Raw genomic sequence first — 18,018 nt, 5'->3', positions numbered from 1 at the left:
ATATCTTCACAATTATTGGCTATATCAGTGTTTCCCAACCCTGGTTCTCGAGAACTCCCAACGGTACACAGTTTTATTGTAATCCTGGACAAACGCACCTGATTCAACTAATCAAGCCCTCAATGAGTTTTGTCAACGAAACTGTGTACTGATGGGGGTACTCGAGGACCAGGGTTGGGAAACACTGATATAGCCAATTTAAATGGTAACGAGGAATCAAATTAAATAGACAACGGCGCTATATACAGGAAGTACCAGTACCAAATCAATGTGTTTGATGTAGTTATGTACATGAAGGCAGGGTAAAGTGTCTAGACATCAGGATAAGAGTAAAAAAAAAAAGAACAGAGTAGCAACAGCAAATTATGAGTGTAAAAGTGTGTAAAGCAGGGGCGCAACTTTGGTTTTAGAAGTGGGCGGGACATAACTTGGCGGGGGGGGTTGGGGCATCTAAAGCTAATTTCCTGTATAGAGAGAGAGTCCTATAGTAACTACAACCTAAAACATCTTACCTGGGAATATTGAAGACTCATGTTAAAAGGAACCACCAGCTTTCATATGTTCCCATGTTCTGAGCAAGGCACTTAAACGTTAGCTTTCTTACATGGCACATATTGCACTTTCTTCTCCAACACTTTGTTTTTGCATTATTTAAACCAAATTGAACATGTTTCGTTATTTATTTGAGGGTAAATTGATTTTGATGTATTATATTAAGTTAAAATAAGTGTTCATTAAGTATTATTGTAATTGTCATTATTACAAATAAATAAATACAAATTGGCCGATTAATCGGTATCGGCCTTTTTTGGGCATCCAATAATCGGTATCGGCGTTGAAAAATCATAATCGGTCGACCTCTACCCCATTCAGCTTTAGAATCTTAGTGAATCATTGATTATTGGTTTCAGGTGTTAGGCCAAGGCCAGAGTGACAACCAACTGTACGGCAGATTGCCTAAATAGGTATCTCCCCTGAAGTGGGCATGTTTTCAATACAGTCTCCTTTTGTCGTACTGTATTCCATATAAGGCATCCAGACCTTATAACAGTTGCACAGTATACCCTTAATCTTGTAATAAATCATATCTAGTGATACATAACTTGACATTTCTGCCATCTATTGTGGGAGGATAACCAACCTTCCAATTAATGTCAATGCATTTCTTAGCCACTATAAATGCTAGGCTACACAGTTTCTTCTGATAACAGTCTCCAGTATCAACATTTCCACGCAATCAAAAATAGGGAGAAGGGAGAATCTGTAGCCATGCAGAGATAAAATAACATACTCTTTGCCAGAATTCAGCCAGCCTTCACAAGACCATAACATATGCAAATATGTTCCCATTTGTGTTTTACACATCCAGCAGAATAATTACATTTCTGACTGTATGATATTCAGTTTCACTGGCATATAGTTTGTTCTATAGATGGTCTTAAACTGCAGTAATTTAAGTCTGAGATTATATGAACGTGACAGAGCATTCTAACACATGCTACATGACCAAAAGTATGTGGACACCTGCTTGTCAAATATCTAATTCAAAATCATGGGCAATAATATGGAGTTGTTCCCCTCTTTGCTGCTATAACAGCCTCCACTCTTCTGGGAAGACTTTCTACTAGACCTTGGAACATTGCTGCGAAGACTTGCTTCCATTCAGCCACAAGACCATTTGTGAGGTCGAGCACTGATGTTGGGCGATTAGGCCTGGCTTGCAGTCGGCGTTCCAATTCATCCCAAAGGTGTTCGATGGGGTTGAGGTCAGGGCTCTGTGCAGGCCAGTCAAGTTCTTACACATCGATCTTGACAAACCATTTCTGTATGGACCTAGCTTTGTGCACCTGGGCATTGTCATGCGGAAACAGGAAAGGGCCTTCCCCAAACTGTTGCCACAAAGTTGGAAGCACAGAATTGTCTAGAATGTCATTGTATGCTTTAGCGTTAAGATTTCCCTTCACTGAAACTAAGGGGCCTAGCCCGAATCATGAAAAACAGCCTCAGACCATTATTCCTCTTCCAGCAAACTTTACAGTGGACAGGCTGGGGTATAGGACCAGCACTTCAGAAGCTTTCCCTTCACACAGCCTGTCCACACACCACTCCGTGTGGTCTGAAATCCAGCCGGATGAAACCGCAAAACAGCCTTCCCGACTGCTGTGAGGTGTCCGCATGGTCCTAAAGCACAGCTGTGCCATGTTTGTATCACCCCGCCATTTTGAAGCTGCAGTAAAAGTGCAGTAGCTACAGTCAAAGTTGGAAGTTTACATACACCTCAGCCAAATACATTTAAATTCAGCTTTTTCACAATTCCTGACATTTAATCCTAGTAAAGATTCCCTGTCTTAGGTCAGTTAGGATCACCACTTTATTTTAAGAATGTGAAATGTCAGAATAATAGTAGAGTGATTTATTTCAGCTTTTATTTCATCCATCACATTCCCAGTGGGTCAGAAATGTACATACATTCAATTAGTATTTGGTAGCATTGCCTTTAAATTGTTTAACTTGGGTCAAATGTTTCGGGTAGCCTTCCACAAGCTCCCACATTAAGTTGGGTGAATTTTGGCCCATTCCTTCTGACAGAGCTGGTGTAACTGAGTCAGGTTTGTAGGCCTCCTTGCTCGCACATGCTTTTTCAGTTCTGCCCACATTTTCTATGGGATTGAGGTCAGGGCTTTGTGATGGCCACTCCAATACCTTGACTTTGTTGTCCTTAAGCCATTTTGCCACAACTTTGGAAGTATGTTTGGGGTCATTGTCCATTTGGAAGACCTGTTTGCGACCAAGCTTTAACTTCCTGACTGATATCTTGAGATGTTGCTTCAATATATCCATATAATTTCCTTTCCTCATGATGCCATCTATTTTGTGAAGTGCACCAGTCCCTCCTGCAGCAAAGCACCCCCACAACATGATGCTGCCACCCCGTGCTTCATGGTTGGGATGGTGTTCTTCAGTTTGCAAGCCTCCCCTTTTTCCTCTAAACATAGAGTGATAGTTATTATAAGTGAAATAATCTGTCTGTAAACAATTGTTGGAAAAATTACTTGTGTCATGCACAAAGTAGATGTCCTAACCAACTTGCCAAAACTATAGTTTGTTAATAAGAAATTTGTGTAGTGGTTGAAAAAACAAGTTTTAATTAATGAATCCAACCTAAGTGTATGTAAACTTCCGACTTCAACTGTACATTCGACTGTGGTATTTTGGACGCAGTAATTGCAGAATAACTGCAGTGTACTACAGTTCAACTGCAGTTATACTGCACTCTAACTGCAGTAAAAAAATATATATTTTGGATACAGTATTTGCAGCATACTGCAGTTATACTGCACTCTGACAGCTATCTTTTTTGTAAGCGACAGTGCAATACAACTTTCATTTTCTATTAGCTTGGAATATTTATTTCATGTGTGGAGTCAGGCTTCCAGTATATTGGAACCCACAGGACATGGTTTAAGACAGAGATAAACGAATATCTCTAAGTGCATGTTTCAAATAGCAGTGACTGACTCACTGCTGGGGGTCACAAGCAAAACAAAACGACTATAGACATGTTTCACTGACAAATATTAATATCCGCTAACGTACCCAGAGAGAGTGTCTGCTCGAAGTCCACCTCCTCAGGGGTTTCTACAGTGAAACACAAGGGGATGCATTCAATCAAAGCTGTCGTAGCAATATTTACACAGCCTTTTTGTTTGATCGCTACTCCTCTTTTAACGCAACACATCTTACTGGAAGCATCTAGTGAAGGGAGTGTTCCTGGTAAAGACTTACCAAGATGGGTTCTGTTTCAAGGTGTTTCCCTCATCATCCATATCCTCACTGAAATGGAAACATATGGAGGGAAAGACATGGGAAGCTCATTATGTCCATTCTGCCACTACTAGGTATTCCCTGATAAATAACACTCACCTAGAGGAATCTGTTCCATATTAGTCTCCAGAAAGGGCTCCGTAAAAGGATAGGTATGAATAAACATGCCACTTATGTAAAAGATGACTTTCAATAATGTCTGCAGGACAATCTAGACTTATGTACACACACTTACCGACAGGGGGTGGTTTGCTCCATGTTTCCCTCCAATAAAGGTTCTGAAACAAGAACTGTCACACAAAAAAAAGAATGAAGGTAGGGCCTCAACTCCTGGATAACATAAAACATCATCAATGGATCTGTCTGAAGAAAAGTGTCAATATTTTGTAAACTCAAGTGGAGTAAGCATGATGTGTGTCTTACCTGCTGCGCTACTCAGAGCAACGGCAGCACAGAGCAGCAGAGATATGGTCAACATTGCCATGATGAGGACGATGGGCTTCTGAAAACAAAAGATTTAAAATACATTTCTGAGAAAGAACTCACTGAAAAGGAGATCAAAACAGCAACACAGAGTGTGAGGGTGAGAAGAGGACTTACCCATTAGAGTGAATCACAAGTTAGTTCTCCAGGTTCTGTTCAGCTGGGGAATGAAGAGCACTTTTATACTGTTAGGTCACATGGCCACAAGGAAACGATCAGACATCTTTTTATTTTACTTGATATTGTATATTTTTGGCATGTTTTTCCCTGCACCATAGATTAAAAGGTGAGCCCTTGATTTGTTATTTGGGAATTTTTCCTCGTTGTCTGCCAGATCAGGATGGAATATCAATAAAGATAAAAACAAGCACTTTATCTTTAGTCATCTCTTTAATCTTTGTGAAATTAGGTTGAATTGCAATATCCAATCAAGAGCTGCCTAAATCATGTTACACAGTGTCGTGTTTGGGAGTTCTAAAACAAATGAATTAGCTTTAGGGATTAGAGGTGGTTTGAATGGGAATGCATACACCGATACATCATGTGCACAGTTTGTGTTGTTCGATACAAGTCAGTTGAATGGAAATGTACAGAATCATGTGCATAGTTTATAGATATGTATGTGTGGGTGTTTTCAGGAATCCTGTCACCTGACTAAAGATACAGTGCTTGTTTTGATCTCTGTCAAAACAAGCACTATCTTTAGCTACAATCTTTAATTACACCAATTATTGTAGATTTTATTTCCTCGCCGGCTGCTAGATTATGATTGAATAGCAATAAAGATCACATACGCACTGTCTAGGGGTTAGGATTCGGCGCTCTCACCGCCACGGCCCGGGTTCGATTCCCGGTCAGGGAACATATGTTTTGGGGTGGCAGGGTAGCCTAGTGGTGAGAGCGTTGGGCCAGTAACTGAAAGGTTGCTCGATTGAATCCCCGAGCTGACAAGGTAAAAATCTGTCATTCTGCCCCTGAACAAGGCCGTTAACCCACTGTTCCTAGGCCGTCATTGTAAATAAGAATTTGTTCTTAACTGACTTGCCTCGTTAAATAAAGGTAAAATTAAAAAAATCTAATCAAAACAAGCACTTTATCTTTAGTCAGGTGACAGAATCCCTTACAACATCACCCACACCTACACATCCATAAACTATGCACATGATTCTGTGTGTAGTACATTCAACCGTGCCGATTTCTACTTATAATAATGATTTGAATAATAAGTAACACATACTACTGTTTAACACTAGCATTTTTCTGATACCCCAAGGCTGCGTTTACACAGGCAGCCCTATTCTTATCTTTTTTTCCACTAATTGGTCTTTTGACCAATCACATCAGATTTTTTCACAGCAGATATTTGTCAAAAGACCAATTAGTGAAAAGATATCTGAATTGGACTGCCTGTGTAAACGCAGCCCAAGACGTTTTACAATAGGCAACCCACTTATCTAACAACACACACATCCATAATGCACACAATTCTGTATGATGTAATGTAGGTAGTTTGGTAACCACCCTTGCATGATGAGTTACCTTGCCTGAGACCTCAGTAGGCTTCAGCTTAGTGGACTTACAGTATGTTCTCTTCTGGCACATTGGGAACCCAGGTTTGAACCCGCTAGTACCCCTTCTCCCCAACAATAATTCCTATCAACAACCAATAAATCAGGCTAATGATCACCAGTGTTATTGTAAGTTCCCGTGGCCTTTCACAAGACACATGTTGATAAAATAATAATGAATTAGATTAGGACAAACAGTATCAGACTGTATGTATATGTTAGTTTATAAGAATCCTGATTAGTCACCGCACATGCAGCACCCACTCTTTCTGGGGTCCACTTAAAACATACAAACACATGACAAAGTATAGAACAGTTATGGACAATAACAACATAAGATATTACATTAAATAAAAAATAATACAAAATAAGAGTTATATATTGGAAAGACACCAAGAGACAACTAAAATACTATTTACACAATATTCATATATACAGTACAGTTAAAAATTATCTGTTTTCTAAAGCTAAACTTGCTTTTTGCCTAAGTAACCTCTGGTGGCATAGCATTCCACTATGACATGACTCTATACATAACTGAGCAATGTATTAAATCTGTTTTTGGTTTGGCCAGATTGATGAAACCCATAATGGCGTATCTGGTGGGGTATTTATGTATGTATGTATTGAAGTGTATGCAAATAGCTTATACAAGCGGTTTGGCATTTTCAACACACAAATGTTTCTTAAAAAGACTGGAAAATAAGTAGTCAATTTCTCCTTAACCCTCAACCATGAAAGACTATCATGCATGTTGTTGATGTTAGTTGTGTGTGTGCAGTTAAGGGCAAGGCATGCTGCTCTGTTTTGAGCCAGCTGCAGCTTTGCTAGGTCTTTCTTTGCTGCACTTGACCATATTACCAAATAGTAAGATGGGACAAGACCAGAGTCTGAACATCTAGTTCAGTTGATCTTTGTGTCAAAAAAACAGAGCATCTTTTTATTACAGACCTCTCCCCGTCTTCACAACAACTCTGTCAATATGACTTGACCATGATAACTGACCATCCAATGTTCCTCCTAGGAGTTCAACTTCTTCAGCTTGTTCAATGGTCACAACTCCAGTTGAGGTTTAGGTCTAAGAGAATGCTTTGAACTAAATACAATGCTTTTGGTTTTAGATGTATTTGAGATGTATTTGTTAATGACCCATTCTGATACTGACTATAACTCCTTGCTAAGAGTCTCAGTGAGCTCACTGGCTGTAGGTGCTGATTTGTAGAGTGTGCAATCACCCCCATGAGTAGCCATTTTAGCTTCTTGTAAGACAGACGTATAATTTGATAAAATGGAGAAGAATAACGGCCCAAGATAACTGCCCTCAGGGATACCGCACTGTACATATCTGATGTTAGAGTAGCTTCCATTAAAGAATCATCTCTGAGTTCTATTGGATAAGTAATTTTCCAACCATGTAATGGCAGGTGATGTAAGGCCATAACAAGTGAGGTTTTTTTAATAACAAATTAGGATCAACAACATAGGCTGCACTGAAATCTAACACCACAGCTCCAACTATCATCTTATTGTCCATTTCTTCTAGCCAATCATCAGTCATCTGAGTCAGCACAGTACAAGTTGAGTACCCTTCCCTATATGCATGCTGAAAAGTCAGTAGGTAACTTGTTCTTTAAAAAATAGCATTGTATTTGTTCAAACACAATTCTCTCCATCAGTTTACTAAGAATAGACAGCAAAATGATTGGGCGGCTGTTAGAGCCAGCAAAGGATTTACTATTTTAGGTAGTGGAATGACTAACTTCCTTCCTCACCTGTGGACACACACACTCCTTTAGGCTTTGGTTAAAGACATGGTAAATAGGGGTGGCAATACAGTCTGCTCCCATTCTCAATAGTTTCCCACCTTTTCCACAAAAACTTGTCCAAGTTGATCAGTTATATGAGCATGTGTGTGCATACATTTGGGGTTGTGTAATAGTATATTGTGAAATTGGGTTGAATTGCAATATCCAATCAAGAGCTGCCTAAATCATATTACAGTGTCATGTTTGGGGGGTTAAATGGGAATGTTTGCATTTGTGTAGGACACCGTACACATACAGAATACTGTGCATAGTTTATGAATTTGTATGTTATGTTTGATACAAGTCAGTTGAATGGAAATGTACACAGAATCATGTGCATAGTTTATAGATATGTATGTGTGGGTGTTTTCAGGAATCCTGTCACCTGACTAAAGATACAGTGCTTGTTTTGATCATTGTCAAGGGTTCACGTTTTAGATACAATCTTTAGGTACACCAATAAACCTAACCTATGGTACAAAAACATGCCATATATACAGTGTATTCAGAAAGTATTTAGACCCCTTGACTTTCTCCACACTTTGTTACGTTACAGCCTTATTCTAAAATTGATTAAATTGTTTATTTTCCTCATCAATCTACACACAATACCTCAGTTTTTCTTTATACATTTGCAAAAAATACATTAAAGAAATTCAATATCACAATAACATAAGTATTCAGACCCTAAGATAGAAAATTACAAGCTTATGTTTTAACACTGTTTATGCATCGAATAGCTTTGATTAGTACTCTCTCATCTGTGTCTGTGGGACTGAGTTGGGCCTCTGGAGCTTAATGCTGGCAGTTGATTTATGATGGCTTAGTGATAAAAACCTACAGCCTGCATTCCATTGAATGATTCCTGTCCGAAATGCTGGCCTGTCTGCCAGGGCCTGGTGAACCTTCCCTCCAGTTTCTCTCCCACATGCAGATAAACACTGGACTTCAGAAATTGTGGACCCAGTGTTCCATGTTGCATTAGTATCTGTGTGTTGAGTGCGAAACTGAGAAGATAACCCTGTATCAACAAACAGTAAATTACCTACAAACAGAAACCTGGCGCAATGTAAATCTTGCTGTCTTTTGCTTGATAGCACAATGTACCTTTGTGTAATTCTACACATCTGTTGTTTGTCATGAACATTCAGGAGGATGTACTTTGTAATAAAGAGCTGTAACCCAAATCTGCTCGTGGGTTCTCAGCAATCGCCTACGGGTGATTGTTGACCAGCTCCATTATTGCAACAATTAATAATGAAGTTTTAAATCTAAAAGTCTCTCTCCTTTGGTTAGAAATATTCCACGACAACTCTTTACTCAGTACTTTGTTGAAGCACTTTTGGCAGATTTACAGCCTCGAGTCTTCTTGGGTATGACGCTACAAGCTTAGAACACTTGTATTTGTGGAGTTTCTCCCATTCTTCTCTGCAGATCCTCTCAAGCTCTGTCAGATCTCTGTACATCTTTCCCTCAATCCTGACTAGTCTCCCAGTCCCTTCCGCTGAAAAACATCCCCACAGCATGATGCTACCACTACCATGCTTCACCGTAGGGATGTTGCCAGGTTTCCTCCAATATTGGTTTCATCAGACCAGAGAATCTTGTTTCTCATGGTCTGAGAGTCCATTAGGTGCCTTTTGGCAAACTCCGTACAGTGGCTTCCGTCTGGCCACTGTACCATAAAGGACTGATTGGTGGAGTTCTGCAGAGATGGTTGTCCTTCTGGAAGGTTCTCCCATCTCCACAGTGGAATTCTGGAGCTCTGTCAGAGTGATCATCGGGTTTTTGGTCACCGGCCTGACCAAGGCCTTTCTCCCCCCGATTGCTCAGTTTAGCCAGCTCTGGGAAGAGTCTTGGTGGTTCCAAAGTTCTCCCATTTAAGAATGATGAAGACCACTGTGTTCTTGGGGACCTTCAATGCTGCAGACATTTTTTGGTACCCTTCCCCTGATCTGTGCCTCAACACAACCCTGTCTCAGAGTTCTACAGACAATTCCTCCTACCTTTTTGCTCTGACATGCACTGCCAACTATAGGAACTTATATAGACAGGTTTGTGCCTTTCCAAATCATGTCCAATCAATTGAATTTACCACAGGTGGACTCCAATCAAGTTGTAGAAACATCTCAAGGATGATCAATGGAAACAGGATGCACCTGAGCTCAATTTCGAGTCTCATAGCAAAGGGTCTGAATAAGTATGTAAATAAGGTATTTCTGTTTTTTATTTTGAGTAAATTAGCAAAGAAAAATAAAAAATGTTTTTACTTGGTCATTATGGGGTATTGTGTGTCGATTGATGAGATTTTTATTACATTTTGTATCCATTTTAGAATAAGGCTGTAACGTAACAAAATGTGGAAAAAGTCATGGGGTCTGAATACTTTCCGAAGGCACTGTATATTTATACTCCGGACACCGACATTGCTCATCCTAATATTTATATATTTCTTGATTCCGTTGTTTTACTTTTAGATTTGCGTGTATTGTTGGGGATTCTTAGATATTGCTGCACTGTTGGAGCTACGAACACAAGCATTTCGCTACAACAGCAATACCAACTGCTAAATATGTCTATGCAGCCAATAAAATGTGATTTGACTTTGATTTGAAAAATAAATATTAATATTATTAACTATACTGAACAAAAATATAAAAGCAATAAAAAGCCACTCTAAAATGTGCAGTTTTGTCACACAACACAATGCCACAGCTGTCTGGGTTTTCTGCATGTTTTTTTTTTTGCCTGTTCGGGAGAGCAGGGCAACTTTATTAATCAGTCCGCTGTACTTCCTCAATAAATGCTGTATGTGTATTTTCTTCCTATTGTTGAATCTCTGCCCCAATAAACAACTGATCCCAATATAGTAGGTAATCACATTTAACAACTCTCACAAACATGATACTTTGTACCATGTTTAACTGATATGGAGTTACAGTTAATGTGTTTCCTTGTGGCCATATGAGCCAACAGTATAAAAGTGCTCCCTGTTGCTTGACTAAAGAGAAGCGACAGAGATAACCTGGTATTCATTTTGACACTTTCTGACAGGAAACATTAGTGTAACAGATTAGTCCACCTATTCTACTCCATTAACCTTTGAGGGAATCATCAGTTCATCACTAAGAGCTGTTTTTAACAACAAAGGGATCTCATCACCATGGCAATGTTTACAATTTCCCTGCTTCTCTGTGCTGCGTTTGCTCTGAGCGGTGCAGCAGGTAAGACACACAGTAAACCAAGAAAACACATGTCATCCTCATACGGAAATGATAGAGCTCACATGATTTACCTGTAAAATAGAATGTCTTCATAACATTCAGTTACATCTCTTTTCTTCAGAGGATACAACTGTCATGGAAAACCACATGGAACAGAGCTCACCTGCTGGTATGTGCTTGAAGATGTTACGTCGTCTTCAATGAATGAGCAACTTGTAATCGCTTTATAAAGTGTGGAACTACAACACTGATCGGTGAAACCTGGTGCATGATCCGATTTCCTTCCTCTACATAAGCCACACACAGTGCTTTCGATTTTGTATGTTTGTAACGTTAGGCTTCAATGAGTTTGTTCTGATCATGTCTTGTCTCATTCAGAGGTGGTGAAGGCAGAGAGGTGGAGCAGGGACTCTTGCCCACCTGGCTGGCTCAAGTACGGGGCACGGTGTTTCATGTTTGTACGTTCCGGCAAGACGTGGATGAATGCTGAGGTACATTTTAACCTGTTGCATCCTTTACATTTTTTTTGGCTTAGATATATTAGACTGATAATATAGGCATACACCAGGTATCACCAATCACAGTGCTGCAGTTCCACATTGAATTGATTATACATTGAAAAGCGTCCATGTGGCAAGAACACAAGTATGTTTTTTTAAACTTCCATTATAAAATCTACGTGATATTATATCCTGTCCTTCGTTCCTGTCCTCTCTCTCTAGCGGTACTGTGTGCACTTCGGAGCAAACCTTGCATCCATCCACAGCTCTGAAGAGTATCATTTCGTGCAAGAGTTGATCATACTACAGACAGAAGACTTTACCCCTGCCTGGATTGGAGGATTTGATGCTGTTCAGGTAGAGTGATCATCAACGAAGTCAGATCTAAGTTTGGGAAATCTTAAAACAGGTTTCTACTGTAGGCCTACACTAGAGCATTTTTACCTATGTATTATCTACTGGCAACAATTTGATTGTTTGTATTCTATGGTTATGTTTCTTTGGACACTGAGACCACTTCTTCCCCACAGAACCGAGTGTGGCTCTGGAGTGACGGCTCCAGATTTGACTACAGGAACTGGGTCACGGGAGAACCCAATAATTCCGGTGGCAGAGAGCCATGCATGATGATGAACAACGGAGGTAATCTCTTATCACAATATCCTTAAATGACATTGAGCTTTATTTATAGTGTGTTCAAAAAAAACATGTCTGACAAGGAAATGTAAAACCAGGCTTAAATCAGTCAATGTCTGTTTTGAGTCCGTTTCCATGCAGCAGCAGTACAAACTTTAGGACGTTTTCTACCAGTCTAGCTCATGCACTCGTAATCAAGTGGAGAGCTAATTGACGTTCCTTGTTTCCTCTTTAGGTGAAAAACGCTGGAATGATATTCAGTGTGAATCTATATTTCCATCTGTGTGCTCCAAAAGGTTGTGTTAAATCTGCCATCGTAACATCAACTGAACCACTTTTTTGTAATCCCTTTTGTCATTAGAACTGTACAGTATTATTGAAGAATGTAAACATATGGTAGGCCTATAGTTTTTGTGAATCATAGTCAAGCATGAGATTTAACTTAAGGGGGATTTTCTATCATGTAAATAGTCTCTCGTCAATCTTTTCAATGATGCTAATCATGTAAAATGCCATAGTGAAGTTTTGCTGATAATAAATAATATCCCTAATATTTTGTGTAGATGTTGTCAGTGCATTGCATCACCAATGATTTACCGTTCCTAGGCTTAGCTTGATGTGCAACAATAAACACAGCATTAACACACTTAAAGATAAATTATACAGAAATCACTCCGCCTTAATATCAGTTTGTGACAAAACAAGCAGGTACAGTGTGGTGCAGTGGTCACCAGCCTTATCTGAGTCAAGATCCCTTTCCGAGTCAAAATGCAAGCTGAGCTCTACCGCTCAGATTACTTAAAAAACATAAGCCTATGCAACATTAACATATTAAAAACAGTTCTGTAACAATGAGGTTTGTGCAGCAGGCTATAGGCCCAATACATTATCACCGCAAATTGGCTATGCTTGATTTGCCCTGCCAATCTTGTTCTTCTCAGACCATTTTTAGACCAAATTTTAGGTATATGATCACACTGGTAATAGATCATTCGTTGTATTCCTTGTGAGGCACAGCTAAGTTAGCATAATCATTTTCTTTTTTTTACTGTACTGATGGCCTGCATCTGATGATCAGTGAGGGCAGGGAGGGAGAAGCGCTTGAGGCTGCCTCTCACCCGACTCATCATCCCTCCTCTCTACACTGAGAAAAGGGGACAGTCTTCCAGCTGATGGAGAAACTTAAGTCGCTCTGCATTATTTCTGCCTTATGCACCAATTCATGTTATTCCTATGTAGGGCTGTTGATGTGACTGTATTACCGCCACACCCGCGGTCACAAGTCATGAAGGCAGTCAAATTCCACGTGACCGTTTAGTCAAGGTAATTAGGCATCTCCAAGCTCTGATGCTGCTGCTGGTCATTAGTAGCCTACCAAACTTGCTAACTGCCTGGTACTCAGCACTCTATTGTCCCTCTAATCCCTCTGACATCAATGCAAATGTAATTGAAAAAAATGTAATCAAACACTACATGAGAGCCCATGAGCTCAGGTTGCGCAATATTTCTATAGGCTGTGCAATTGCGTGAGAAAACAGAGTGATGGCCTCTACTAAAAGGAGGAGGATCCCATCAGCTTTCTATAGGCTAGGCCTACTATATTTATTTCAGAACTTTTTTAGTATTAAGCATATTGCTTACATTTACAACAGGAGTATAGCCTACCTTGCTGGCATGAAAATGAACCACTGGAAAAGCGTCCTCCATTCGCTAATTAAGTGCATATATTACATTTACATTTTAGTCATTTAGCAGACACTCTTATCCAGAGCTACTTATCGTAGTGAATGCATACATTGCATACATTCTTTTTTTTTGTACTGGCACCCCGTGGGAATCGAACCCACAACCCTGGCGTTGCACACACCATGCTGGCGTTGCAAACACCATGCTCTACCAACTGAGCCACATGTATTGTTCCCCCTGCCCTGTTTCGATACAGGTAAATGATAATGGGCCATTCTAAATGTAATTTTTTTTTCACACATATTATTTAGTATATGTAAAGACAAGATTAAATTAAGAATAGTCTGATGGATGACAATATTAGCCTATCACTTGTGAATTATATATCATCTGTGAATGATGCCCAGCATAAGAAACAATGCCTTTTTTTGCAACTTTTTTTAAATCATAGTCGCACACCTAATGTAGCCTAGCCCATACGTCTATATGTTTTGCTAAGGTTTGTATCACAACTAAAGTGGCCAAATAACATTTTTAAATTAAGCACATTAATCTGCTTTACAAGGGGTGTAGAGCCTAACTGGCATACAGCACATGAGTTAAGTTTTGGGAAGATAATTGTCACCATAAAAATGTATCTTTATAATAAAAGCATTACATTTGCAGTCACTTTTGATAATGGTGTTTTTACACTAATGGAACATTCTAATGTGAAGAAATAGCCTATCAACATTTTAATCGGTTGCATCCGCCACAATGCTCGAAAAATATTTGTTGCTAGTGGTTGTATTAATTTGGGATCTATTGCGTCCCACAACCGTCCCAGACTATGTTTGGAATATTTATTTCTCGCACAGATTAGAATAGGTCGACGTTTGTACTGTGGGGGATAGTAGATTGACATAGGCTAGTGCTTTTGCTGTTCGTTAGACCTTTTCATCTTGTTGGCTGAGGAAATGTAAATGTGGACAGTTCTTCCAATATCTTCAAAAGGCATGGATTTCTTTAGGGTGCATTACGGCCACACAAAGGGGATGCTGCCGTGAAATTCAAGGCATTATCAAGTGCTTGTCAAATTGTGAATGAGTGACTGATGAAGTGTGTACAGCCTGCACAAAAAACAAAGCAGAGCTCATGCCTTTTAAGCAACTTTCTTTTCAAATCATCATTAGAGTTGCATCATGCAACCTTACAATGTATTAAACATCTAAACATATAGCCCAATGTTTGTAGAACAACTAAAGTTACATTAATAATTCTAAATTAAGCATATTGTAACGTCCGTCGTTAAAGGTAGACCAAGGCGCAGCGTGAGTTGGGTTCATCATACTGTATTTTCAATGTGAACCAGCAAAAAACAAAAACAATACAACGAACGAAAAGCTATGCGTGCAAACACATGCAACACAAAGACAAGATCCCACAACTGACTGTGGGAAAAAGGGCTGCCTAAGTATGATTCCCAATCAGAGACAACGAATGACAGCTGCCTCTGATTGGAAACCATACTCGGCCAATAAAGAAAAAAACAACATAGACATACAACACATAGAATGCCCACCACATGTCACACCCTGACCTAACCAAACAGAGAAAAACGACTCAGGTCAGGGCGTGACAGTACCCCCCCCCCAAAGGTGTGGACTCCTGGACGCAAACCTGAACCTATAGGGGAGGGTCCGGGTGGGCATCTACTCATGGTGGCGGCTCTGGTTCAGGACGTAGCCCCCACACCGCCCGCTGATCCCCCCGCTTCTGTGTCGCCGGAGGAACCAGACCGTGGATCAGCGCTGGAGGCTCTGAACTGCCGACCACTGCTGAAGACTCGGGGCCGCGGGCCGCCGCTGGAGGCTCGGGGCCACGGGCCGCCGCTGGAGGCTCGGGGAGCGTCGCTGGAGGCTCGGGGCCGGGGATCGTCCCTACAGGTTCCGTGCCATGGATTATCACTGGAGGCCTCCTACGGGGAGCTGGAACCGGTTTCACCAGACTGGGGAGACGCACAGGAGACTGGGTGCGCAGAGCAGGCACAGGGCACACTGGGCCGTGGAGGCGCACCAGAGGTCTGGAGCTCAGGGCTGGCACACCCGGTCTTGGCTGGATGGTCACTGTAGCCCAGCAAGGGCGGGGCGCTGGTACAGGACGAACTGTGCTGCGCTGGTGAACGGGGGGTACCGTGCGTAGAGCAGGCGCAGGATAACCTGGGCCGTAGAGACTCACTGGAGACCAGATACGCTGAGCCAGCGCACTTCTTCCTGGCTGACGGCCAACTCTAGCACGGCAACAGTGAGGAGCTTGTACCGAGCGCACCGGGCTGTGAGTGCGCATGGGCGACACAGTGCGTATCACCGGTGCTTGTACCACGGTGCTTGTTCAGTCACTCGCTCCCCACGGTAAGCACGGGGAGTTGGCTCAGGTCTTAAAACCGCCTTAGCCAATCTACCCGTGTGCCCCCCCCCAAAATGTTTTGCTGCTGCCTCTCGGGCCTCTGTTGCCTTGCCTGTTGATCTCGTCGCTGTACCTCCCTCGCTGCTTCCACCTGTTCCCATGGGAGGCGATCCCTTCCGGCCTGGATCTCCTCCCACGTCCAGGATCCTTTGCCATCCAGGATGTCCTCCCATGTCCAGTCCATCAGCCCACGCTGCTTGGTCCTTTGGTGGTGGGATCTTCTGTAACGTCCGTCGTTAAAGGTAGACCAAGGCACAGCAATACAACAAACGAAAATCTATGCGTGCAAACACATGCAACACAAAGACAAGATCCCACAACTGACCGTGGGGAAAAAGGGCTGCCTAAGTATGATTCCCAATCAGAGACAACGAATGACAGCTGCCTCTGATTGGAAACCATACTCGGCCAATAAAGAAAAAACAACATAGACAACCAACACATAGAATGCCCACCACATGTCACACCCTGACCTAACCAAACAGAGAAAAACGACTCTCTCAGGTCAGGGCGTGACACATATAGTAATACCTATATAGTTGTTAACCGCTCAACACAAATAGCTGCATGTGCGCACTCCCTCAAATCCATTGGAGAAAATATACTTTCTATTTTATTCAGCTTTGTTCAATTGTATTCTTCATACTATAAAATAATGCCACAGAATTCTAAGCAAATCTTGCCTGCTAAATGAACTAGTGTAGCCCACAGCCATTTGGCATAGCCAGATTAAGACCTATCATAAGGCAAACTCAGAGTATGCTATTCTGTTCTTCTGAAATAGACTACATTTTCATCACATCATGCTTCTTTAGACCTGTCTGAAATAAATAATGGATTTATTGTGAAGGTGTAGGCTATATTACATGGATTTATAAGCAAGGAAACTGTGCAGGTGCAAGGTAACTGTGCAGACACAGTTATCTGAGCTATCTGATTGGCCAGCGGTAGGCCTATAAGTGCACTTGATTTGCTCTCTGGGTGTTAATTTATACATAATATTATTCAATAGAATCAATGGTTCAGTAAGTGAAATTACCATTATTCCCAGATCCCTGACTGTAGTCTACCCATCAACTCAAGATGGAACTTTGTATCCATTCACTGATTGTTATAATATACTGCAAAATTCACCTGAGCTGAGCGCCGTAGACTGGTCTTTCCTGGCTGTCTGACCCTGCTGGGACAGCTGTCCCCATCTTATCCTGTTAAAAAACTTATTCGGGATCAGTGTCCCATCCACGGGACGGTTGAGCTAACGTAGGCTAATGCGATTAACATGAGGTTGTATGTAACAAGAAAATTTCCCAGGACATAGACATATCTGATATTGGCAGAAAGCTTAAATTCTTGTTAATTTAACTGCACTGTCCAATTTACAGTAGCTATTACAGTGAAAGAATACCATGCTATTGTTTGAGGAGAGTGCACAATTTTGTACATGAAAAGATATTAATAAACAAATTAGACACATTTGGGCAGTCTGGACAAAAAGAAATGACAGAAATGCAATGGTTAATTGGATCAGTCTAAAACTTTGCACATCTAGTGCCAAAATCTAAATTGCACCTGGGCTAGAATAATTCATTATGGCCTTTCTGTTGCATTTCAAAGATGATGGTACAAAAAAAATACAAAGAACGGTTGGTTTTTTCTTTGTATTATCTTTTACCAGATCTATTGTGTTATATTCTCCTACATTGCTTTCACATTTCCACAAACATCAAAGTGTCTCCTTTCAAATGGTACCAATAATATGTATGTCCTTGCTTCGGGGCCTGAGCTACAGGCAGTTAGATTTGGGTATGTCATTTTAGGCAAAAAACTGAAAAAAGGGGCAGATCCT

The 18,018-nt window shown here is 40.9% G+C and overlaps 1 protein-coding gene and 1 long non-coding RNA gene across 2 annotated transcripts; one reads left to right on the top strand and one right to left on the bottom strand.

The window, feature by feature from the left end:
• Positions 1-3,399: 3,399 nt before the first annotated feature.
• Positions 3,400-5,160, bottom strand: LOC106570160 (uncharacterized). The gene is made up of 5 exons (XR_001320620.2): positions 4,426-5,160; positions 4,249-4,327; positions 4,061-4,115; positions 3,787-3,834; positions 3,400-3,639 (listed from the first exon to the last, which is right to left on the bottom strand). It is a non-coding gene; the product is annotated as an uncharacterized lncRNA (long non-coding RNA).
• A 5,470-nt stretch (positions 5,161-10,630) lies between these two features.
• On the top strand, positions 10,631-12,594 carry LOC106570159 (ladderlectin). The gene is made up of 6 exons (XM_014142191.2): positions 10,631-10,905; positions 11,027-11,074; positions 11,284-11,396; positions 11,628-11,762; positions 11,936-12,047; positions 12,277-12,594. The coding sequence occupies exons 1-6, from the start codon at positions 10,845-10,847 to the stop codon at positions 12,345-12,347; spliced, it is 540 nt and encodes a 179-aa protein (XP_013997666.1). The 5' UTR covers positions 10,631-10,844; the 3' UTR covers positions 12,348-12,594.
• Positions 12,595-18,018: the final 5,424 nt, after the last annotated feature.

This window comes from Salmo salar, chromosome ssa14 (genome assembly GCF_905237065.1).
Source record: "Salmo salar chromosome ssa14, Ssal_v3.1, whole genome shotgun sequence".
Classification (NCBI taxonomy): Eukaryota; Metazoa; Chordata; class Actinopteri; order Salmoniformes; family Salmonidae; genus Salmo; species Salmo salar.
This window is presented reverse-complemented; position numbering and strand designations above follow the sequence as displayed.